The following is a 25,794-nucleotide window of genomic DNA, read 5'->3' as shown; positions in this document are numbered from 1 at the left end:
TGAGTCTTTTGATTTTAGTGTTACCTGGATGACTGAGTTGCAGTAGCAATACCTTCACTCAGCATCACCTCATGTTGCTTTAAACTACAAGGTAAAGACCCTACATACCTCCGACAGAGCCGGGCTCCAGAATGGGCAGCTATCTGCATTAACTGATTGGGGTCGATGGGGGAAAACAGGAAAAAAGACATGCTGTGGAAGAGAGCCAGAGATTAATAACAACTAATGGTTATATAGGGCTTTATAAGACAGCCTGATAATAATAAATTCCAATAGTTTAGCCTAGAAGTACTAAATGCATGCACTAGTTTTTCAGCATCACTTTGAGACAGGATGTCATTGCACAAATGCGAGCAGCAGTCCTACATGTTTGTTTAACACATCCTGATCAAACACATAATGACACCCAGAGTAAGAATCTGGTTAGAATCTGTATTTCGAGGATTTTTAGGCCAAACCACAATAACCTCATTTTTATCTGAATTTAGAAGCAGAAAATTAGAGGTCATTCAGGTTTTTATGTCTTCAAGACGTTTATGCAGTTTAACTAACTGATGTGTGTTATCTGGCTTCATGGATAGATTGAGCGGGGTATCATAGCAATGAAAATGTATCCTATGCCTTCTAATGACACTGCCGAAGGGAAACGTCTATAACAGCGGTCCCCAACCCCCGGGCCACGGACAGGTTTGGTACCGGGTGTGAAATTTATGGATTTCAGGGTTTTTAGTGTTAATTTGGTTTCCCTGGGTCTTTTCCCGTGTTGCAGTTGTGCGTCTTATTTTGAAAGAAATGTTTACACGTTACCATAACGACCAGAGAGCATTAAGGGGCAGAGAGGAGGATGTTACTCTCGATGTTGTTGGGGCATTTCAGGAGGATGCTGCTAATAAAGTTACACAATTACACAGCGAATTCACGTTTATTATTATATTTACAAAATACCACTGTTTTTGTCTTGGTCGTATCATTTTATTTAGTTGTATTTATCTTTGACACCTTAAAAGTGCAAAAAAGGTTGGAGACCACTGGTCTATAATATATATAGAATTGGTCCTAGCATGGAACCCTGTGGACTCCATAATTAACTTCAGTGTGTGGAAAGGACTCTCCATTTACATGCACAAATTGGAGTCTATTTGATAGATATGTACCAGGACCTTTAATACCTACGGCATGCCCTAATTGCTGTGATAAAATTTTATAAATAACAGTGTCAAATGCAGTGCTGAGGTCTAGCAGGACAAGCACACAGATGAGTCCACTGTCAGAGGCCATAAGCAGATCATTTGTAACCTTCACTAAAGCCGTTTCTGTGCTGTGATGAATTTTTAAACCTGACTGGAACTCTTCAAATAAATCTTTCCTCTGCCAGCGATCACTCCGAGAGTCATTACTCTCAGCCCACGTCACACTGTGACTGTCTGCAGAAAGGTTGCCTCCTATCAGACGACTGCAATTGCGTTCCGATCAAAATTGTGCAGCTCTGGGAAACAATTTAGTCATCACAAAGTCAATATAATCACCAGGCAGCCCCTGCTTTTTTTGTTTTGTTTTCTGTAGATGCAAGGAGGTCGCTGTTTTATTTTTACTGCATTAGTTTACTCTGAATTAGGAGGTAGCTTTGTCACGCTAAGTGGGTAAATTGTTGGATGATTTTTGGTCGTTTAATATTAGTTTGCTTGATGGACATGATCTCATTTTGGTGCATGACACGAGCCTATTGTTTGTAGTATTTTTATGTAATAAAGTATCAATATTTGGTGTCCCTTTTTTATTACAATATCATCATGCAAAATATCCCAATACTGTGCTGTATCGATCCAACCACCACACGCCCCCAACCCGAGGAGTCAGTCTTACAATCGTTGGAAAATAAAAAGTTCTCACAGGCCTCTGTGCAGCCCTGTGATAGGCTAATTACACCACATGATTGAATAGGTGTCTCGGTTATAGAACCTCGTTTAGGAGCAATAACTTTAATTAACTGCTTTCTGTGGGACTTTATCGGTTTCTCACATGGTTGTGGGAGAATTTGGGCCTATACTTCTTCACAGCGTCACTTCATTTAATTGAAGTTTGTGTTCATTTGTTCATGAACAGCTCTCACCACAACATTTCAATCAGCTTGAGGTCTCTGGGTCACTTTGCAACTCGTTGGTTTTTTAACAGGCTGTTCATCAAACTCTGGGTATCCTTCTTTCATCTGGACTCACTCACACTAATCCTAACACCGACAATCAAGATAAGTGGTCACACAAAGCTTTCCTAAATTGACCGAAGGATTTCCCAATTTAACTACAAGTGTGCTCACTTGAAAAGGGTTGTGGTGACAGCATCTAACCAATCACAAACATGGAAGAATGTACTAAGATTACACACACACACACACACACACACACACACACACACACACACACACACACACACACGATACAGGCTGGAAGTAACACAGCTGCTGCAGACAATCAACAGAGTGAGTGGGTGTGAGAGGAAAGGTGCTGTAAAGCAGTTTAGTACCAGGGTGGTGTGAGATTGTGTGCGAAATTTAATAAAGTTTGGTCAGGTCAGGAAAGAAAGCTAGCAAAATAAGCTAACAGATGTTTCAGTATCACAACTGTGTCATTAAAAGACAGGATAATCTGATGGATTATACTCAAGTACTTCATTAAATAGTTGTTGTTATTCCTTCAGCTGTAGCCTTGGTGGGGTTTAACGCTCTGAGAGTAAAAATTAAATACAAAAACAGAATTCACATAAAGATTTGGAGTATCTGCAGATTTGATGCACAAATTAGAATATATATATATATATTAATGCTTTTAAAACAATAAAACTGTTGTGAAACTGTTTGCAGCCAACATAGAATAAAATAAAGGACCAAACTTGCCGCTGAGACTCTGGACTTATTACCGATGCTCTTCAGGGAAAGACAAAGATTATAGAAACTTCCTGCTGTCTGCAGAGGCCTCTGAGGGATCCTTCATGAGTGGTGACACTGTTTTATGGAGACTTGATTGTGTCATACACGCTGATCTCTAACGAGGAACCTAACCTGCTTTGGTTTTTGCTTTTAGCAGAAGTGTTTTTTTGTCTTCCCAAATCATCACCACTGCCTAAATCCTCCCCCTGAAAGCTGCAGATAGGAGTGAAAGGAGAGCAGATCGCAGAAACATGAACTTTACTCCAGAAAACTGGAGCACGTATGTCAAACACCAGAGTGCACAGCACAACCTGAGACAAAGAGCCTGACGCAGGAGGTTTGTTCATTTTGGAGATAATATTCATAAGATGTATTTCCCTTCATCCCGACAGGTTAATGGAATGTTTTCTCCCTGCCAGTTCTACTGGGAGATGCAGAAAGCAAAGAGTGACTGTCAGACAGAGCTGCAGCCGAACAATTCCACTCATGCAGGTACGCATGCACTGAAACACACACGAGCAAGTGTTTGGAAATCCCCATCCAAAGTATTTTACGATACGTCTGCTGCGTGTGCAGGAGCAGACGCAAAATAATCTGCTGTAAGAGCATCACTGAATATTAGGCCTCGGAAAAGTATTCAGATCCATATCAAGTAAGGAAAAGTGTGTGTGTGTGTGTGTGTGTGTGTGTGTGTGTGTGTGTGTGTGTGTGTGTGTGTGTGTATGTGTGAGTGCACTGAATGAAATCAGTTGATGTGAAGTGGTGTGTGTCTCTGGATGCTATTTCAGACGGTGTTGCAACACTGAGCTGTTTACCTTGTGAGATCAAACACTCCACAAAAAGCACAAACTCACACATACACGCACTCACACAAATGTACACATGTACACATACACAAATGCTAGCTATAAATGTTAAAAAGGCTTCTTCAGTTACCTGCTTGGAGGGTGGATCGAAGAGAAATCAAACATACCTCTTTTCTGCACTTGTGCTACAATCAGATGATTTAAAAATGATTCATTTTGATCAAGAAAGGATAAAAACGTGAAGGCAAAGTGAAAACTGTGTGACCTGCATGCTGCAAATAACAAAAGCATTGAGCAGTCAGACTTGAAGACTTCATTTTTCCACATCTTTGATATGCCCTCATTAGAGTGGAAGTCACCACAGCAACATCCTCCTCTGTCAAACCAACCCTTTGCATGTCCTCCTTCACTACATCCATGAACCTCCTCTGAGGTATTCCTCTTTTCCTCTTGCCTGGCAGCTTCACAATCAGCCATCTTTGTCCAATATACCCACGTTCCCTCTGCACATGCCCAAACCATCTCAGTCCTGTCTCTCTATGTTTGTCTCCCAACAGCTCCACCTGAGCCATCCCGTTGATGCACTCATTTCCAATCTTGTCCAATTGGTCATTCCCAGTGAGAATTTTAGCAGTGCCACAGTCTCTAAAAGATACAGCATAGCAGGTTTCCCCATCTTGTAAACTTTCCCTTTCTACTCTTCCTGCCATCCATCCATCCATCCATCCATCCATCCATCCATCCATCCATCCATCCATCCATCTTCTTGCACTTATCAGGGGCAGCAGCCTAAGCAGAGAAGCCCAGACCTCCTTCTTCCTGGCCACACCCTCTAACTTGTCTGGTGGAACACCAAGGTGTTCCCCGGCCAGCCGAGAGATATAATCTCTCCAGCGTGTCCTGGGTCTGCCCCGGGGCCTCCTCCTGGTGGGACATGCCTGGAACACCTCACCCAGCAGGTGCTTGGGAGGTATCCTAGTCAGATGCCTGAACCACCTCAACTGGCCCATCCAGAGCTCCTCCTGCATGGCTGAACTCCTCACCCTATCTCTAAGGGAGAGGCCAGCCACCCTTCAGAGGAAACTCATTTCCGCCGCTTGTATCTGCAATCTCATTCTTTCGGTCGCTACCCACAGCTCGTGACCATGGGTGAAGGTGGGGACGTAGACTGACAGGTAAACAGAGCTTCACTTTTCACTCAGCTCTCTGTTCACCACAGTGGACCAGTACAGCATCTCCATCACTGCAGCAGCAATCCGTCTGTCGACCTCTCGCTCCCTTCTCCCCTCACTCGTGAATAAGACCCTGAGATACTTAAACTCCTTCACTTTGGCAGGAACTCATCCCAGAATGAGCCACTCTTTGGAGGTGCTGATTTTCATTCCTGCTGCTTCACGCTCGGCTGTGAACTGCTCCAGTGCGAGTTGGAGGCCTGTTATCCTTCTGTCACAATTTACGTCTGACAGTATAGAAATAAAGTAAGGTAATGCATTACTTTTTTGAGAAGTACCCCGGATGGAAACACGCATTAATTCATAAAGTGATGGTAACGTACAAAGTGACACCATGGATATGCCTGCTGTGCTCACACAAACCTCTGTGTGATGCTTGAGCTGACTGACGAAGCAGCTTTGATTTTTAACCTCTTGTTTTTCAGCAAGAATAAAAGGCTCAGAGAATAAAAGGCTTGAAGGACTGCTGCACACAGTCGGCATCAGTAGAGTCTCCAGATGTTCACGACGTATATTAGGATGATTTCTGTGTGAAACCACAACACGAGTAACCAAAGACTGACGCACAGACATACAGAGGCTGTTTGTGAACGGTCATGTGTGCGAATGTTTGAGCACAGAGATAATAAAATGTGTTTAATCTGTGTGGTCTCAGCTTTCAGACTGTGAGCTTTTTCTCACGCTGCTCTATAGATACACATGTGTGTTTGATGTAAAAGGACAGTACCAGCATTAGTTACTCTCAGGCCTCATCAGGCTACATTTATTTTTAACTTAACTATTAAGAGGCCTTCAGAGTGTTACGTGAATGTCTTTGTCCCTCCTGGCTGAGCAGTAAAGCTAAATGTCCAAACCTCACAGGCTGCTTTCATGTGGGCTGGATTTATTGTCCACGTTCAATCAGCAGCTCGCACAGAAGCTCCGCACAAGTCGCTCAGCCAAACAGGAAGTTCTGTGCAGGCAAGTTCACACTTCTAATGTCTGTGTGTGTGTGTGTATCTCTGTATATGTTTGTCCAGGATGTCACGGCGAGTGGGACAACGTTTCATGTTGGCCGAGCGCCGCGGTCGGCGATGTGCTGACCTTACACTGTCCCACCCCCTTCCTGCTGCTTTTTCACAAGAACGGTGAGCTTCTTCTCAGAGACACACTTCCTCCTGCTGCCCTTCAATCATCTTTGTTAACACACACACACACACACACACACACGCACACGCACATGCACACACACACACACTTGACTTGCTAAAAAAAACAAAAAGTGTGTTCTGGAAATTATACAGACTTTCAGTTAAAGGAAGCTTCAACTTCCCCCGACATGTAAAACATTTTAAGACAGCTGACACTTAGTATGACCCCGCCACACAAAGTCTGAGGACTCAGCACTGTGCAGCAGTTTATGGACTGTTTAAAGACTGTGGCATACTCAACATTTTATTATTTATTATAATTTAGTTTTTGTGTGCTTGAAAACTTTGAAATCTTCATCTTGTTGAACTCTGATACAGAAAAATAATCCTTTTTAAGTATCCAGTGGATTCACTCAAATGCCACCAGTCTCAACACTAATAAGAAGGAGTGATTAAGTAAGCTTAAGTGAAAAGATGTTTGCGTTTACTACCACTGAAATTCTTTAATACTTATTTTCAATATAACAGAACTTCTTTGACCTCTTTCTTTTTTAACTTTCTGCCATTTCTCACTTTGACTTGTGGCTCTTTTATCGTCTCCATCCAGTGCTTCTTGAGCTGCTTCTGTTAATGTTTGTGATCATTTGCACAGCGGCTGACGCCATCTGTCCAACCCTCTGTGATTTCCTTCAGTAGCATCAGTGAGCGGCTGGTTTATCCTCCTCTCGCTGCCTCTGCAGAAACACACAGCATTAATAGATGAGCATCACAATCAGCACCACAGACGAGAACAGTAGCTGCTCAGTATCAAAAGTCCTCACTGAGGCCTACGCATGTGCCTGCCTCTGATGACAGCTGTTTGAGAGGGTAAAAATGGACATGTGTCATCATTATGCTGATTCTTTGAGTGTCCAGGTTCCTGTGGCTTCAAAACAAGCCCAAATCATGAGCCCTCCACCACCATGCTGACAATTGTGTTTGGTTTTCTCCAAATGTGGCGCTCTGATTAGGAACAAACATCTCCACTTTGTGTTTGTATGTCCAGGCAACTGCTGCTGTGAATCTGACTGCACTGGTGTTATATAATTGTTATTCCAGTTATCCAAATCTAAAATCTGTGGACAAATATCACTGAAGCTTTAAAAAAAAAATCAGGGCAATATATCTTTATATGCAGCACTGATGTTAGGTTTCATGAAATCTACTAGTTCAGTTCTAAAAGGCTCTAAAACCAGTCGGTTTTCTTTCAGGCAACCTCAGCAGGAACTGTACAGAGAGTGGCTGGTCCACCGTCTATCCCGACTACATCATCACCTGCACGAGCACCTTAGAGACCCCAGAGACAACCAAAAGGGCAAGTTTGACGTCTGTGGTGTGTTTACGTTTGTGCGCCTGTGAGCGCAGTTATGAGTTATATGAAGCACCACTGTGATTGGAGTTGTGCTGCTTGTGAACAACTCTTTTAATCCTTTTCCGGCCTGAACCTTTTTAGCTGGCGAATTCATTCAGTTTTCTCATCCTCTCTCAGTCCAATCTCAGGTAATGTCTAGCAATTAGAGCCTTTACATGATAACATAACATAATATCGAAGAAGGACTGAATTTTTTGTCTTTACAGTGTAGAAACTGGTGTGTGTTTGGAGCCTGATCAAAGTTGTGTGTTTGGTTTTCATATCTACTTTGTAGCGGCTGAAACTCTCAGGTCTGTTGTCTAATGAAGCTGAAGGCCTTGGACCCGTCGCTGTTAATGCAACATTGTCAGTATTGGTTTATCAGGGTTCTTGGATTCTCAGATGAGGTAGAAGATTAGTCAGAGCGGTTGCAAGGTGGTTAATTTGAAACTGCTTGGATGGTTAAAAACATGCTAACTATAAAGAAAACATGAAAATATTAAATCACTCATGGATCAAATATCATTGATACACCACAGCTGTTGATTTACGATGTATTTACCTCCATGTATAGCTTTTATGTATCAACTACACGTGCATACACTTAATCATTTGAGGGAATAAAACTATTTTTTTATTCTTTTTCATCCCCTCAAAATGATATCAAATTATAACCAAAAAGGTTAATGTGTGTGTTCATCAGTGTTTTTATAGGACATAATTAGGAAACAAAGGAAGCATAAGGATAAAAAACAAATAAAAATCAGTTGTTGAAGCATCTTTTGACAGAAAAAAAATGTTTACCTGTTCCTAATAAATGTAGCTTCTGGCTCTTTACTGTAGCAGTTCACGTGTTCATCTGACAAGCAAAAGGTCTTTGGTTTGGTTCTGGGAGGAGACCCAAATGCTTCTGGGGTTGCATCAGGAAGGTCACTGTAAAAATCTGCCAAATCAAACATGCAAAGCTCCCTGCCAGGCTGACCTCTTTCAAATAAGGGAGCAGCTGAATGTAGCTTTAATCAAAAGAGTTTAAAGTTTAGTTGGAATCCTTTGAAGTGAATTTTCACAGTGCAAGTGAAACTGTTGTGTACAGGTTTTAGCACCGTTTTCCGTTTGGGTTCTGATCACAAAAAATGTATGTGCCACGTCCCACGCAGCACATGCTCGGCCTGTGGATGATGTTGGGAGAGTTTGTGGGCTGATTTGACCCACTTTAAAATGCTTGCATTGCAAGAGGAAGCAAACCAACCACAGAACAGTTGCAGATAAATCATTTTTACCGGATTTGATTGGGAAAAAGCTGAACTCTAGTTTCAGTGTGCTGTTAGTTGGTTTGTTGGAGACGGGGAAACTCTTTGTCCAGAGGCCTGTGCTGCTAAGCAGGCTTTGAGGTTTAGCGAGCCACCCACAAAGGTGATGCAGCTGTTACCTGGGTAAATCTCCATGGTAACTAACCCATGGTTTATGTTAGAAATCAGCACGTACAAATCACTTTTCGTCTAAATGATGTCCCCATTTCCAACATTATGAAGAATAGACTAAAAAGCAATGATAAAGGAGCCCCCTGTGAGCTAAAATGTGTAGCGTAAATTATTTATAACTCACCTTCAGAATGATAAATCACTATTTTGTAGCCTGACAGCACTGTGGACGAGTTTGGGGAGACATCGTCTTAAGTAGAAGTTGTTGTAACACCATTTCTGATGCTGCAGGCTTTCAGCTGGAGTTTTGTGTGTAGCATGAATAAGTAAAGACCTACATACCCTCTGTAGCTCAAATCAAAGCTATTTGTCTGCAAAACTAATCATTCATATTTCTTTTTAGTATTATACAACACAGTTTAACTGTTGATTCTAAGCAGCCAGCTTCCACTTGCCTGACACTGGCCTCTAGCTCTTTCTCTGTAACCAGTTGTCAACAAGAACAGTGGAAAATAAGACAAATTACCACAACACAATCAGCATATTTTGCAGTATGAGGATAATTAAATCTGTGGTTTTATGTGGGCTGTTTCAGAGGAAATACAACAAAAAGTAGCCAGACTTGCATGCAAAGATGTGTGCAAAAAGAGGTTCTGGAGCTTCCAGTGAGACACTGAAAATCATTGAATCAGAACAGACTTTATTTAAGCAAAACAGAAGCTGTGCAGGAATCAGCAGCTTTATTTAATTTGAACTGAAATAAAAAAAAAAAAACAGATCAAACGTCTCCACTCTGTGGTCTGATCTCAGCTCAGAGTTTTCTCAGATGCTCCAGCACAGCGGTGAAGAGAAGGGCTGATTTCATATCAGCATCTCTGTATGTGTGTTTGTTTATCTGCCCACAGATAAACGCACAGAGAGGATGGAAAGTTCACTGGGTGACACATCTGATCACTGGTCTCTGCTGCTCTTCGTGTCTCCCCTCAGATAACTCAGACCACCGTGAAGTCGCGGCCTGACTGTGCTGGTGTGCTTTTCTGTGATTAGGCGGAGCAGATGAGTGAGAATCTGTTGCAGCGTTTTGCTCAGTTTATCCAACTGACAAACAGAAATGACACAGCTGTACTCGCTTATCTATGCAGATACTTTGAGCTTTATTTGTGCATCTCATTGTTGTCCAGTTCAGTGCTCTGGGGTTCAGAGGAATTTAATTTGTGGTGCTAAGAAATGTAAACAAAAGATGCAAAGGTCACAAAGGTAACAGTTTTTTTGGCTGCTTTGCAGATGACTCCATAAATCTTTCAGCTGATGATGAACACCACAAACGCATCATGTTTGGAGGTCAACATAATTACATAATAATAACATATCCAAACACAGAGAGGGTTGTTAGCCTCGATTCGATTTAAGCCTTGATTCTGTAGCTCTTCTTCTGCAATATGTAATATAATGAGTGTTACATTCTTTCTACTATAACTGCAAAAATGCTCAAATGTTGGGTCATAATTTTGTTACAGACTGAAGCATCAGTTGGACTGAGTGCTGTGAAATTTGTTTGAGATGTTCATTTCCCTACACAGTATCTTTAGTAATCCTCTAATCTTCCCCTTTGGTGGTGAAGCAGATCAAAAATGTTTTGAAGGCACTCTGTGATCTTTAATTTTGATTAACTCCCCAAAATCTTCTACAGATACTTCCCATCAGATTCTTTTAGGATAAAATGTTGAGGCATGTAGAAAACAGCAGACCGTGACGATTACCAGCAAACGTTTCTGTGTTGAACCAAAAAAGAACAAAGAAGAAAGAAAAATCAAGGGTGACTCAGACTCTCAACCTCCTGCTTTGATGCTCGTGTCTTACATGCTTTGCTTACCATGCAACAAAGCAGTTTACATGCACATAAATGACTTAACATGCTGCTTACATTGTGCTAGTCTATGTATGTGGAGGACTACGTTGCAACCAAATAAGCAGAAAGTTGAACAAAAAGTCAGATGCATTTAATTCCTTTGTTACAAACTGATCTGCACATCTCTTCCATGTTTGCCACTTGGTAAGAGAAACTCTGTCTGGACCTTCACTCTCTGTGGAAGCAATAGAAACCGCCGCCTGTCTGCGTCTGTTTTTGCTGTCATACCACAATCTGACTTGAGTGGAGGGATAATAAAGAAAAGGTTTGTACAACAGGAAGGTGGAGCACCAGAGTTCACAGCCAGAGCTGTGTGCCTGAGATGACCATACAAAGTATACTCCCTCTCTATGACTTCATGCTGATGCAGAGATCTATGCAAAGCTGGCTGGCCCTTTATAAAAGTTACAGAGATGCAGGATGAAGCCTTCTGCCTGAGGTCTTAAACTTCCTCATCATTTCCACTTAAGCTCCTCTTTAACATCAAAAAAGACTTTTTTCCTCTTTTCATAGGTATATGAGAAATAATGCAAGTGACCAGAGAACATGAGAAATCCACTGGATTCAGTCTTCTGCATGGGTCTGTTCTGTATCTGTTGTGGCTAGACACCGGCTTAAATTCCCAGCTCCTCCAACAGAGTTGCGGGGTTCACTTCCCGGTCTTGGCACACTGTGCTCTCTAATCCGGCCTCATCTGTTCCCATATCTGCTTCATCACAAGATGAAGGTAAGGCTTCTCGAAATTCTCCCACCCCTTCAGCTGACTCAGAGGAGGATTAGGAACCTGAGTGACACAGGTGAGTATTTGAGCTGAATGCTGCAGGTGCTCGAGAAAAAAAGGCTTTTCCTGTTCTCAGAGCGGTATGCCTGCTCTGCTGTTTTTTTTAATGGGCGTTTGAGTGTGTATGGGGATGCGTGGGTGTTTTCTTGTTGCTCAGAGGAGTCCAGCGTGACGCCATGGAGCTTATTTTCTGACCTCATAGTTATTGCTTGTAATCACGGCTGCATTCCTGGACCCTTTCTTTTATAATGAGCTTTAAACAAGCGAGTAACAACCAGGTTTAAGAGAATATCCGGGAACCATTATTGGGTCCACACTGTCCCTGAAATAATGCCACACACTTCTCTTGTTTTTTCACTACTTGCTTTTAAAAGCAAGTAGATTTATTGTATGAATTAGGATGAAGTAAAAATATGTGATAAGAGCAGTATTTTATTGCATCTTGATGAATTGCAGAGTAAATGTGGAACAAATTGAAGAGGATGTCTCCTTTTTGAGAGATGTATGCTGACCATACTAAAATCAATGAGCTGCTCTACTCGCCAAAGTTTTGGGTCACTCCTTCGATTTTGCAAGGAGATGGAATATAGGTGCAAAAACAGAGTTTGTACAATTCTAAGATGAATGTCAACATTTGGTACAACCCTCTTTATTCTTCATCACAGCCTGAACTCTCTCTGTCACCTTTCTCCGCTTTCTTGTCATTTCTTTAAGTCGTTTTCTGGAATAGCCTCCAGAGATACTCCAGTCTCTTCTTTAGAGACAATCGATGCCTTTTCCTCCGTTCTGTCAAAATGATCCCACTCGGCTTTAATGATGTTGAGAGACTCTGGGGAGGACAATGCATGACTAACAGTGTTCACACTGAGCGGTTTTCTTTTTTAAAGTTATGCTTTTGCTTCATTGACAGTATGTTTGGGATCTTTGTCATGCTGAAAAATTAAGATCAGTATCTGATGGTACTTTTCTGTGTTCAAAATTGCATCATTTCTGAGAAGATCTCCAACACGCTGAATGGAACGTAGTTACAAACCATGACAGATCCTCTGCTGTGTTTTGCAGATGTCTGCAGACCTTGTTTTACTTCTCCTGACCTCTTTGACCTCCAAAACTTTAATTGGGTTCAATTTGGATTCCTCACTCCATAAGATCTGCTGACACTGATGCTCCATTTCTGATGAAGCTCCAACAGTAAAGGGATCAACTGAAGGCATGCATCTCTCAGTTCCTGTGTCAGGTCTTTGCTGGATATTTTCCCATTTGTTAAGGACTTGACTTTCACATACTCTTCATCTGCTGTAGATGCTTTTTTAGGCGTACCACTTCTTTTGTTTGCCCTCCACTTGTCCGGTTTCCGACACACTGCAAACCATGTTGAGATATGCCAAGTCTTCTAATAATAGCTCATTTTGTTTGTGTAGAAATCTGTTTTATGCCTGTCAAACTGTGCTATTGACATTTTTCATAGATTCAGCTAAAGAAATGGAACAAATGACATGTTTTCGTGACAGGCTGTAAATGAAGCAAACAGAGTGTAAAGAAACTGTTTGGGTCTGTGCTGAGTTGTTGTTATGCGTAGACACAACAGTGGCTCATCCCCTAAGTGAGGTGCCCTTTTATGCTTCAGTTATTCATAGGTCAGTATTAAGTGGCCCAACAGACAAAAAAACAAAAAAGCCCCCAAAACATTCCTGTGAAAATGGTCACGTGCAAGGACTGGACTCAAAATGAGTGAAAAAGCAGCCAGTGTCCAAATAAAAGTTTGAAAGACCCTCAAATGCCCCTCACAGGGCCTCAGTACTACTGAGTATTTTATGATATTGCCATAACGTGTAATATCATGTTCTCTTGGGTAATATTGCCCACTTCTGGTCAACATAATTATCACAATGAATAAAACATTAAGCGAGTTTTGTAAATTATTGACATTTTAAAAATCCAAAAAGAAGACATGCTGTCTGGCTAATGTCTGTTGACCGACTTGTGTGTGGTTTCACAGTCCTGTCTGGCAGCTGCCTGCCATAGCTGAAAACACCAAGACGGTGACAACAAAAACGCTGAGCTGGAGGCTTTGAAGCAGAGCTCCACGGGATGATGTCCTGTTGTCCAACGTCATCTGAAAAAACAACATGTCATAATAACTTTTGCTAATGAATAGAAAATCTAAAATAAGAGCAGAATATGTTCTGGTCGTGCAAACCTTTCATTCTCAGGCACGTCTCTATTGAATTGCCAACGTTTCAACACTGTCTAATACTATAACAAATAATGTTGTGGCAAGTAATATAACAAATACAGAACTATGAAAGCGTGTACCTGGATAAGATCAGAATCTCGTTCAGGCAGGTTGGCGCTGCCTCAGGCACATCTCATGAACTGGCAAAGTTTCGACATTGGCTATAAAATATAACATATAATATTATCATTATGCCCAATAATAAAACACATTAATGTGAAGATGTGCATCTGGAATAATATAACAAATAAAATAATGTGTAAATGCGTACCTGGATAAAGTCAGAATATGTCCTGGTCCGATATTTGGCTCATTATGGGCAGCTCTAAGAACAGCACGTCACAGAAGCTCAGAATCTTTGCACTTAGCTTAGCGAGTCTATTATTCTGTTATATAGATTTTTTAGCACTTTAAAAGCTCAGCTGTCCACTTAAACTCTTCGTACTAACAGTTAAATCATTTACAGTGTCATATAGCAGACACATGCATTACTAGTTGTGCCCATAACACACATCTCTCATGAACTGACTTTTGTCCACCATCTCTGAGAGAGGGCGCCACTGAGACAATACAGTGTCACACATACACGGATAACAAATTGTGTTTATCGTGACAAGTGGAATCACACACAACATAAATACTGTTACATTTATATAACTCTATTATAAACAGCTAGTAAATACTGTGTATTGCACACAGGGATGGCCTGAAACAATAATTCAAAATGGGAATGTGGCTCCATCCCAGGCCGTTCTGTTAATCCAAACCAACAGCCAGGCTGTATCAGAGTTTCCTATTATGACTATTGTGGCCACAGTCCATATAGAAATTTAGAAGACAAGAACAAGAGTGACATTAGTCATTTATTAGCAAATACATTACCACTGCACTATTACAGCTGGGATAAGTCCCTATGATGGATGGGTGGATGGATATCTAAGGGAGCCAGAGTCACTATACATAACCACATTGACTTAACATTAAAATTTTGTTATCTGTATACAGTAAGACTCTTCACTGCATACTGGGATGAAAATTGTGCCACTTCCATATCAGGTTACCTAAACATAAAGCTTCCAAAGTGTGCTATAGCCATGGATTTACACTCAAAACCTCACCATTCAAAGCACATACAAATGTACAAGGCCAGGCACAAACAAAACAGCGTAGGCCCCAGTCACACAGGCCAGGACACTGATTAGCAACCATCTGGAAACCACTAGTTGCAAGGGAAAAATGCATATTCCCCAGTCAGTGGTGAGTGGTTGTTGAGGTTTGCTGTCAGTCACTGTGCAATCAATACCAAAGCCCCAGTCCCTGAGGCCTAGAGACCAGTTGGTGATCCTTTGGCAACCAGGACTCCTGCTTGTAGGAGAAAATTGTGTATTCCACAACCACTTGGCAAGTAGTTGCAGGAGGTTGCTGGCAGTTGCTAACTGTTGCAGCCCCTTGTGATTACTTCAACCACTAGTAGAAAAAGTGCAACAATTGTTTGCAGACAATCCAGCAATTTATGGGAGACATGGCACTCCGGCCTTTCCAGAACAATAAGGTGGATTTTTGTGCAGTTCCCGCATTGCCACAAGCCCCTCCTGTCCAGCTCCAACCACTCACCAACTGGTCAGAGAATACATATTTTTCCCTACCTGTCCAGGCCTGTGTCCCTCAGATTTTACTCTTAAACAAAGAAATACAACGATATCACAGAGTTTGAAATAAATACATTTATGTCAAGTGTCATAGAAAAACATGAAAGAGCTCTATCTCTTTAAATCATTGCACATTACACTGCGTCCTCTGCCTTGCAGAGAAAAAAGAGGTGTCCTTGTGGGTTGTGTAGTTTTCTGTCACGTGCTGTTGAGTAATCCCAAAGGTCAACAGAGCAGAAATGCTCCTCAGGCCACCAGAAAACATCTGGTACAGCTGTAAACATTGTTTGGATGACTGCTATGAAGCTATAACCGATGTTTATACAACTTGTTTTAAACTTGTTTTAAAGAGAGTTTAAGTGTGGTGATGTACAGTGGGGCAAAAAAGTATTTAGTCAGCCACCGATTGTGCAAGTTCCCCCACTTAAAATGATGACAGAGGTCAGTAATTTGCACCAGAGGTACACTTCAACTGTGAGAGACAGAATGTGAAAAAAAAATCCATGAATCCACATGGTAGGATTTGTAAAGAATTTATTCGTAAATCAGGGTGGAAAATAAGTATTTGGTCAATAACAAAAATACAACTCAATACTTTGTAAAATAACCTTTGTTGGCAATAACAGAGGTCAAACGTTTACTATAGGTCTTTACCAGGTTTGCACACACAGTAGCTGGTATTTTGGCCCATTCCTCCATGCAGATCTTCTCGAGAGCAGTGATGTTTTGGGGCTGTCGCCGAGCAACACGGACTTTCAACTCCCGCCACAGATTTTCTATGGGGTTGAGGTCTGGAGACTGGCTAGGCCACTCCAGGACTTTCAAATGCTTCTTACGGAGCCACTCCTTTGTTGCCCGGGCGGTGTGTTTTGGATCATTGTCATGTTGGAAGACCCAGCCTCGTTTCATCTTCAAAGTTCTCACTGATGGAAGGAAGTTTTGGCTCAAAATCTCACGATACATGGCCCCATTCATTCTGTCCTTAACACGGATCAGTCGTCCTGTCCTTGGCAGAAAAACAGCCCCATAGCATGATGTTTCCACCCCCATGCTTCACAGTAGGTATGGTGTTCTTGGGATGCAACTCAGTATTCTTCTTCCTCCAAACACGACGAGTTGAGTTTATACCAAAAAGTTCTACTTTGGTTTCATCTGACCACATGACATTCTCCCAATCCTCTGCTGTATCATCCATGTGCTCTCTGGCAAACTTCAGACGGGCCTGGACATGCACTGGCTTCAGCAGCGGAACACATCTGGCACTGCGGGATTTGATTCCCTGCCGTTGTAGTGTGTTACTGATGGTGACCTTTGTTACTTTGGTCCCAGCTCTCTGCAGGTCATTCACCAGGTCCCCCCGTGTGGTTCTGGGATCTTTGCTCACCGTTTTCATGATCATTTTGACCCCACGGGATGAGATCTTGCGTGGAGCCCCAGATCGAGGGAGATTATCAGTGGTCTTGTATGTCTTCCATTTTCTGATGATTACTCCCACAGTTGATTTTTTCACACCAAGCTGCTTGTCTATTGTAGATTCACTCTTCCCAGTCTGGTGCAGGTCTACAATACTTTTCCTGGTGTCCTTCGAAAGCTCTTTGGTCTTGGCCATGGCGGAGTTTGGAGTCTGACTGTTTGAGGCTGTGGACAGGTGTCTTTTATACAGATGATGAGTTCAAACAGGTGCCATTCATACAGGTAACGAGTGGGGGACAGAAAAGCCTCTTACAGAAGACGTTACAGGTCTGTGAGAGCCAGAGATTTTCCTTGTTTGAGGTGACCAAATACTTATTTTCCACCCTAATTTATGAATAAATTGTTTACAAATCCTACCATGTGGATTCATGGATTTTTTTTTCACATTCTGTCTCTCACAGTTGAAGTGTACCTCTGGTGCAAATTACTGACCTCTGTCATCATTTTAAGTGGGGGAATTTGCACAATCGGTGGCTGACTAAATACTTTTTTGCCCCACTGTAAATCACAAGACTATGAAGTCACCGTTTAGATTTGTTTTCACCTGCTGGTTGTTCAGGTTTAGGCACTAATCGCTTTGGTTTAAGAGTAAGACTGACTATCCATCCATCCATCCATCCATCCATCCATCGATCGATGGATAGATAGATGATTTAAGTAGCTATTTACTGAAGCTTGATTAATATCGATTTCGTCTCAGGGCACAACCCCTCTTTTGTACCCCGAGGTTTGAATTGCTTTACCGTTTCTGGATGTGAGTTTTTAAAGTGTTTTCTTGCTGGTTTTGAGGCCATTCCAGTGCTCTATGTTTTTGATTCATTTTGGGATGTCCTCTTTTTGATTACTTATCATTCTTATGATATTTTATCAAGTCTCTTGCTGTTTTCACATTTCAGTTTCTAGTAATAAGTTGAAGGTTGTGGATTAACCCTTGTCTGTTATTCTAAGTCATATTTTCCTCCACACTTCCCATGTTTCCCAATTTCCACATGCCTCCCTCTGACTTGTTTCAAAGACTCAGAAAACGTGTTTTCTTTTGTTTTGCGTGTTAGTTTTGCTTCCTGCCTGTCTCCCCTAATTGTCCTGATTGTCTTCATTTCTTCTGTTGGCCTGTCCCTCTGTATATAAATATTTGTCTTTGTCACAGTGGCTGCAGTACTTTCCTGTCTGCAGCTGAGCACCCTGCATACCATGTTGTTATGCCGTACGTTAGGATGCTCTCTATGGTGGCTCTGTAAAATGTCACCAGCAGCCTCTCCTCCAGGTTGTTCCTCCTGAGCACTCTCAGAAAGTGGAGACGCTGCTGGGCCTTTTTAACCACCGCTGTAGTATTTGCAGTCCAGGAGAGGTCATCAGATATCTGCACGCCCAGAAAGCTCATGGAGTGTACCCTCTCCACACAGCTCCCGTGAATGTAAAGTGGGGCCGGGTCTGTTCTGCCCTTCCTGAAGTCCAAGATAAGTTCTTTAGTTTTCGTGGTGTTCAGTTGGAGGTTGTTAACTGAACACCACTCAGTCAGTCTGTTGACCTCATCTCTGTAGTCCGACTCATCCCCCCTTGAGATGAGTCCAACCACTGTGGTGTCATCCGCGAACTTTATGATGGTGTTTGAGAGATGGGTAGGGGAGCAGTCGGATGTGTAGAGCGTAAACAGGAGGGGACTCAAAACACATCCTTGTGGAGACCCGGTGCTGAGTGTGATGGTGCTGGACCGGTGGGGGCCGAGTCTGACAGACTGTGGTCTATTTGTCAGGAAGTCCTTGATCCAGAGGCAGATGGGGGTGGAGAGTCCCAGGTGAGACAGTTTCTGGACCAGGATCTCCGGGATGATATGATTGAATGCTGAGCTGAAGTCCAGAAAGAGCATTCTCACATAGCTTCCTCGGTGCTCCAGGTGACTCAGCGCAGTGTGGAGCGCTATGGTGATAGCGTCCTCGGTGGAACGATTTGTCCTGTAGGCAAATTGGTGGGGGTCCAGAGTGGGAGGCAGACCGGCCCTGATATGCTGACAGACCAGTCTCTCAAAGCACTTCATCACTACAGGCGTAAGTGCAACAGGCCTGTAGTCATTTGGGCTGGCCACAGCTGTCTTCTTGGCGATGGGGATGATGGTGGAGGTTTTGAGGCAGGGCGGGACGGTGTTTGATGACAAGGAAAGGTTGAAGATTTTAGTGAAGACTCCGGTCAGTTCGTCAGCACATGCTCTGAGAACCTTTCCATGTATTCCATCAGGACCTGCCGCCTTCCTGGGATTCACTGACCTTAGAACACACCTCACTTGGTGCTCCCTAAGTGTTAGTGTGCCAGTGCTGGGGGCGGGTGGAAGTGGTGTGGCAGCTGAGGGCTTGGTCGTCTCAAAGCGGGCGAAGAAACGGTTTAGATCCTCAGCCAGTGAGGCATCAGTCCTAGATGTTGCCTGGTTATTGCTTCTGTAGTTGGTAATGTGATTGATCCCCTGCCACATTTTTCTGGGGTCGTTGTCAGCAAAGTGATCTTCAATCCTCCTCCTATAGGCAGCCTTAGCTTTCCTGATGCCTCTACTCAGGTCTGCCCTGGCCGCCCTATACGCAGCCCTGTCCCCTGACTTGAAGGCAGTGTTGCGGCTTTTTAGGAGGGATTGCACTTTGCTATTCATCCAGGGTTTTTGATTTGGAAACACCCTGACCCTTTTGTTGACGGTGACATTGTCAACACAGTTCCTGATGTACGAGAGTACAGTGTCCGTGTACTCCTGGAGGTTGTGGCTGGAGAATAAATCCCATACAGTTGTTGAGAAGCAGTCCTGCAGTTGAGAAAGGGCTCCTTCAGGCCAGGTTTTTATTGTCTTTGTCTGGGGCTTTGTTTTTCTCAGCAGGGGGGTGTAGGTGGGGGTGAGGGACATGCAGAGGTGGTCAGATCCAGCCAGGTGGGGGAGGGGTGTCGCTCTGAAAGCATGCCTGATGTTTGAATAGACATGGTCCAAAGTGTGTTCTCCTCTCGTAGCAAAGTCCACAAACTGGACAAATTTAGGAAGCACAGTCTTTAGGCACGCTTTGTTAAAGTCGCCGGCGACAATAAAAACCCCATCGGGGTGGGCAAGCTGTTGTTTGTTTATGGTGTTGAGCAAGAGGCTGAGAGCCGTGCTAACGTTAGCATCCGGCGGTATATAAACAGCTATCACAATAACTACTGTAAACTCCCTCGGGATGTAAAAAGGTCTGCACGAGACTGCCAGAACCTCCAAATCAGGAGAACAGTGTGTGTGAATGATCCTGCTGTTACAACACCACTCGTTATGCACGTAAACACATAGCCCCCCTCCTCTGCTTTTACCTGAGTTGCTGTTTCTGTCATGCCGGTGTAGCGTGCGGCCTGCTAACTCGACTGCAGCGTCGGGAATCAGCGGGTGAAGCCACGTCTCCGTAATAAGAATAATGCTGCAGTTACGTGCAAAGCTTGTGTTGGCTATCTGTAGCTCCAATTCGTCAAGTTTGTGGGTGATGGATCTGGCGTTCGATAGGAAAAGGCTCGGAAGTGCTGGCCGGTGTGGATGTTTGCGTAGCCTAGCGTCTGAGCCCGACCGGCATCCCCTCTTCTGCTTTCTTTCCCTCCGTTGCCTTCTACGCTTGCTGGGCGGGCAGACCATCCACGGTGACCCTGGCGGTCTCGCTATCTCCACCAGGATGTTGTGTGTTCGCTGATAGTCGCCAGAAACAGACAAACTATATTTAAAACCTAGGTCAATTAGGTTCTGGCGACTGTAAGAGATGGCGGCGTTGCAAACATTCAAAAATATCCACATTAAAAGTAAAAACGAGCACCAAACTGGAGAGCTAAGAGCCGCTGCACCCGTGCGCGCCGCCATCTTGGCATTAGTCTCTGATTTGATGAGTAAGAGCCACCATGTTGCTTCCTGTTGAAAGCGTGTTCTTCCTCACTACTGTCACTAAGGGCTGTTCTGATACTCTGTAATATTGTACCGTCTTTAATGTGTGTGTGTGTTTGTGTGGGTGTTTGTGTTCATCACTTTCCTGTTCTGGTGTTCTGGGTAAACCACGGCCTGAAGCATGCCCTGGGGTCCTGCCCCCCTCCTTTTCAGTTTGTTTGCGACCATTGCTGCTGCTGCTGCTGCTCAAAATTCAGTCCGTCCTGGTTCTGACCCCAATTGGGGCAGTCCTTTCTCCAGTGTCGATGTTCACCGCAGGTGAAACCTGCATCTTCTTCTGTGTTTTTGTCCATTCTGAGGTGCCTTCTGTCCTCAGTTACTCCTCTTGTCTCGGTCACGCCCTTTCTCGCCACCCGATCATCCGTGTTGGTCCATCACTGTCCTGCACAGTGTGAATGCAAAGTTATCAAGGTCAGCATTCTTTCGCTCGGCCTTACTTTTCATTCGGGCTTGGCGGGCGTCTCGTCACAGCTCTGTCAGCTGACGCAGTCTGGGAATTTTCCCCCGTGTAGTGAAACGGGCCTTAGGTTTAGTGCTCTCCGTCTCGGCTGCATGAGATCACATTCCTGCAGGTCTGTTGACATTCTCAGGTCGTTGTTGTGGGTCCAGCTGTTGCAGCATTTGGTCAGTGTCACGTATGGGGGAGAGCAGGAGTCCAGTCAGCCTCGGCTTTCAGGGCCGGCAAAGCAGCCTGTAATTAAATATGTATAGAAAAAATAAAAACAAAACAAAACAAAAACAAACGAACAGGAAAATGATGTTGTGTTGGCTGTGTTATTCAGAGGGGAGACACACCGGGACCAGGCCCTGTGTCAGCCTTCTCTCCCCCTTTTTTTTTTGTTTTTTCTCTCCCGATATAATCAACTCCTAACCCACCAAGTTGACAGGACAACACAAGTACATATTAAAATTCTTAAGATCATGTTTAAAAACCCAAAAAAGGAATTTTCTTTCATTCAGTAATCACTTTTATTAATCAATCAACAGAAAACATGTCACAATTTGAATCTTTTAACCACTAAATTTGTTGTGTCTTGCCTGGTTGGTTAGACCAGTGTTCCTTTTTTTTTTTTTTTTTTTAGTTAAATTGTTGTCCTGCAACCCAGAGGGTTTCTTTGTCAGTAATGTATAGACTTCATCATTTAAGTATGTTAATTTTTCTTTAACCTTGCTGGAAAATCTTCACGTGTTCATGAGTGTAAGCTGTTTCTTCATTGCGTGTATGTGCGTTTGTAGGCAAGCAGGTTAATTTTAACTTTTCTCAAACTAGGCGTTACCTTAAAAGGAGCCTTTCTCTCAGATTTCTCTGCTTGTGTGTTTTTGTTTCACCTTTTTGTTGTGATGCTCCGGACGCCTTCCCAACCTCCACAAGTCCGTTGGCCCCAATTTTATGTGTTAAAACTTCTCTTAATTTCTCCTCTAATTCTCTCCTCGCTGCTGTCTTTTTCACAGCTGCTGATTCGTGCTGGGTGTGGTTCCCATTACCTATAATTTTGCTTCGGCCGCTGTGCTTGTGGGGGCAGTTGGTCCAGGTCCGCAGCTTCCTGTATTAACACACTAAGAGATTTATTTAATTTCATTTTCATCACATGTTAAACAGATAAGCAGGCAACACGCCTACCTTGACAGCGTAAACTGTACGCCAGTCTCCCAACACATTCCTCTCTGTACTCCTCCATAATTCTCCACTGCACACCTCTTACTATCTCTCCTTTTTATTTTTATTACACCACAGAGTAATACACCCAATTATGCCCGTCTATCTCTATGTGGCTCCAAATTCCCTCTTTATTTTAATTTCACACTCGTCAGGGGACAGGCACACAACAATTTCAACCACTGAAACGAGGAATTCAACCTTTTTATATTTCTTTACTAATCTAGACTCAACCTTTGTTCGCAAAATGTGTCTTGTTCTAGTCCGGAATAAATGTGAACCCGTGATTACACGGCCGTTCCAGTGTTATTTCCGTAGCTATGCGGGGGCCCTCACCTCCCCAAGTCACCACCTTGGCACCCGGACGACGCCGGTCCTGGCCACGCGTCCACGGACAGGAGGGTCGCCACTCCTAGGGCAAAATGTTCCACAGGTACACTAGGCATCAACCTTTGATCCTAAAATGTGTATTTGCTCTAATGTCCTCCTAATCAAACACATCAACCGTCACTGTCACTGTGTTCACGCTTCACACTTCACACAAAAAAACACACTCAGAGCGCGCCTCACTCACACTCTCACTCAGTGCGCGCTTTACCCACAAGACAGCACCCAGAGCGCGCCTCGCAGCTTCACACACACTCTCTCACCCAGAGCGCGCTTTCACACTCACACACACAACACTTTTCCTCAGCGGGAATTTTACACAGAAACCTCTGAGCTCAACTATTAGATCTTCTTAAAGCACACTGCACCATAGACCAAAATACCCCTTTCTCTGCGCTTATGACCGCCACCACGGGGCAAAGTCGCATCATAAAAGTGATGCTTGCATCCCCGAAGTTATACCTGACATCATAAACCAGGTGTTGCTCTATGTACTTAAAATTTTACTTTGTATTATGACCGCAGCCCTTAAAACTCGACTGACGCCACAAACCACCGTCAAACCTCTATCCAATGTACTAAAACTAGCACCAACCACTACTGCACTTCACGGCCGCACCACCGGAACACGCCGTATCATAAACCAAACCTACGGACGTGTTTCGCTCTCGCGTTGCCAGCGTTCAACCGCACCGTGAAGCCAGCATCTGCTTTTCCTTAAATCAACTTCTATTTCATAGCCGGCAAAAGCCAGGACGTCACTGACACCATAAACAAAATAAACAAACCTCGACTTCAATGTACTGGACTAATGGCCGCGTCTTCAGAAGAAATTCTAACGTATTATTGCTACAGAAGCCAGTATTAGACAAAATTAAATGTGGAAGGTAAAGTGGCTGCAACTAGTCCAACGTAGTATGTTATTAGTATCTCGGTAGAAGCAGTTTATTTAACACACTGGAATTCAGCCTCAACTTATGTTGTTAGTATCTTGCGCCAAAAACCAGACACCGACAAATTTACTGTGAAAATACATGTGACTCAGCGAACAGATTAATTTGGAAAGCCCAATATGCACATTTGGTATTTATAATACAACAGGCTGTGCTTACCTTTCTGTTTTAGGCCGGCCTTCTGTTCACTTTGCCCCACGATCTCACCAAAGGCCAAATCTGCACCTCCTCAGCACACCAAAGATCCGGGTCACACGGCACCAAGTTGTTGAATTCTCCCAATTCTTTGAATCTTTGGGCTGAAGGAGGGACAATACTCAGTGTATAAATGCTCAATCAACAATCATTTATTTCCATACAATTCAACAGTCAGAGCATTACAACGTCCGGACGGGAGAGATGCTACCAGAGGGTCAGGCACATGTCTCAAAATGGTGACGGGTTGCTCAGCTTTTTATAGTCTCTAGTGGCCCCCAGCTAGTCGTAAAAGCCAAAACATCACATTTTTTCTCTGTTACAGCGCCTAAGTTATGACCTCGGCAGTTGTTTCTCTGCTTTCTGTAAGGTGGGGGTGTGGAATGTGGTCTATCTATCTCCCCTGTCTTTAGACACAGAGTCTCCTGCTTACAACCTTCTCTTCATGATTCAACAATTAAGCATGTCAAGAAAACAGTGTAACACATTCCCAGCAGATCAAGGATACAGAGTGATGCACATTTATCTAATGAACTAATATGTGAATATGTTCTGTTAACTCAAAAGTATAATGAGAACTAAACTACATACAGCTCACACACTCTATATTAAAGGGTATAATGTGATCTACAGCAGTATTCTAATTCAACTACTTTGATTACATATATAAGGTAACATATAATAACAGAATAATCTAATACTATACAATAGTCCCTTGAGCTGATGGTTGTTGACACCTCGTGCTACATAAATAAACCTAAAATGAATTTGAACTTGATAGTTATGTTGAAGTTATCTGGGCGCTGTTCCAGATCTTTCTGTCTCACTTTAACCTCCAGAGATAAACCACAAGCGCACATTCACACACAGACATGGACAGTTGGCTTAATTGTGATCCTGTCCAGAGCTTCAGGTGTAGCTTTTTGCTTTTTAGTAAAGCTTTTCTTCGTGTCCTGTGGGAGAGATGAAGGTTTTCCATCTGGAAAACATTCTGTTGAAGCCAGACGACACCACTGGCACTGAGCTCACACCGACTGCAGCGACATTCATAGCATACAGGTGACAAAACGACGGCCTTCATCCTTGTCTGGACGTCTCAGCGTTAAACCCGCGGTTTTAAGTTTGTATTAGTCCATCCTTCTTCTGGGTTTTCATTGGCTTCTGTATACATTGCTTAGTCAGTATTTAGTTTTCTGTTAATAATACTATTTGTTAACCTTGTGTGTATGAGCCTTGTTATTTGTGACTTCAGTTCTTAGCTTTAGTTTCTGATGACTTTAGGTTTATATTTAGTGACATTACCAGTGTTTCCATTCAGTTCCTTCTAACAGTCTCATCTTTGTCTTCATGTGTTTCAAAGTAGCTTTGTGTTTCCTAGTTCTGTGGTTTCTAGTATTTCTTGAAAGTCTCCTGCCTTCAATCTCTTTTTTTGGACTTTTGGATTCAACACCATCAACAGTTGAGCCTATGTTCACTTCTGTCTCCTGCATCCTGCATTTGGGCTCCAAGCAATCCACAATCCTGTGTGTGACAGCAGTCCACGGCACACAGACTTTTATACAACTTAACCTGAGGAGTCGCTCTCTTCAGGCGTGTGGAAAAAATGTTAGTTTAACTCACATCCACACTGGTTTCACTTATCCATGCTAATGATTTCTTTTTAGAAAATTAGGGTTCTTGTCTTGAGTGCAATCACAGAAAAGGATCAATTATTTCCTTCAGACTTG

General features: G+C 43.1%; 1 protein-coding gene across 2 annotated transcripts in view; it reads left to right on the top strand.

The window, feature by feature from the left end:
• The window catches only part of LOC147322378 (vasoactive intestinal polypeptide receptor 2-like), a 51,342-nt gene that overhangs the window by 7,632 nt on the left and 17,916 nt on the right, over positions 1-25,794 (top strand). For both annotated transcript variants that reach the window (XM_086306812.1, XM_086306814.1), the window contains exons 2-4: positions 3,316-3,415; positions 5,981-6,088; positions 7,342-7,445. In XM_086306812.1, the coding sequence (XP_086162938.1) occupies positions 3,316-3,415; positions 5,981-6,088; positions 7,342-7,445 (312 nt within the window). The remainder of the gene's footprint in view (positions 1-3,315; positions 3,416-5,980; positions 6,089-7,341; positions 7,446-25,794) is intronic.

The sequence above is a fragment of the Aulonocara sp. 'chitande type north' Nkhata Bay genome, linkage group LG9 (genome assembly GCF_057382095.1).
Source record: "Aulonocara sp. 'chitande type north' Nkhata Bay isolate Kocher_YH1m ecotype deep benthic linkage group LG9, A_spYH_male_GT1.1, whole genome shotgun sequence".
NCBI classification, from domain to species: domain Eukaryota; kingdom Metazoa; phylum Chordata; class Actinopteri; order Cichliformes; family Cichlidae; genus Aulonocara; species Aulonocara sp. 'chitande type north' Nkhata Bay.
Note: the sequence above shows the minus strand (reverse complement) of the source record. Positions and strands in the feature narration are given on the sequence as shown.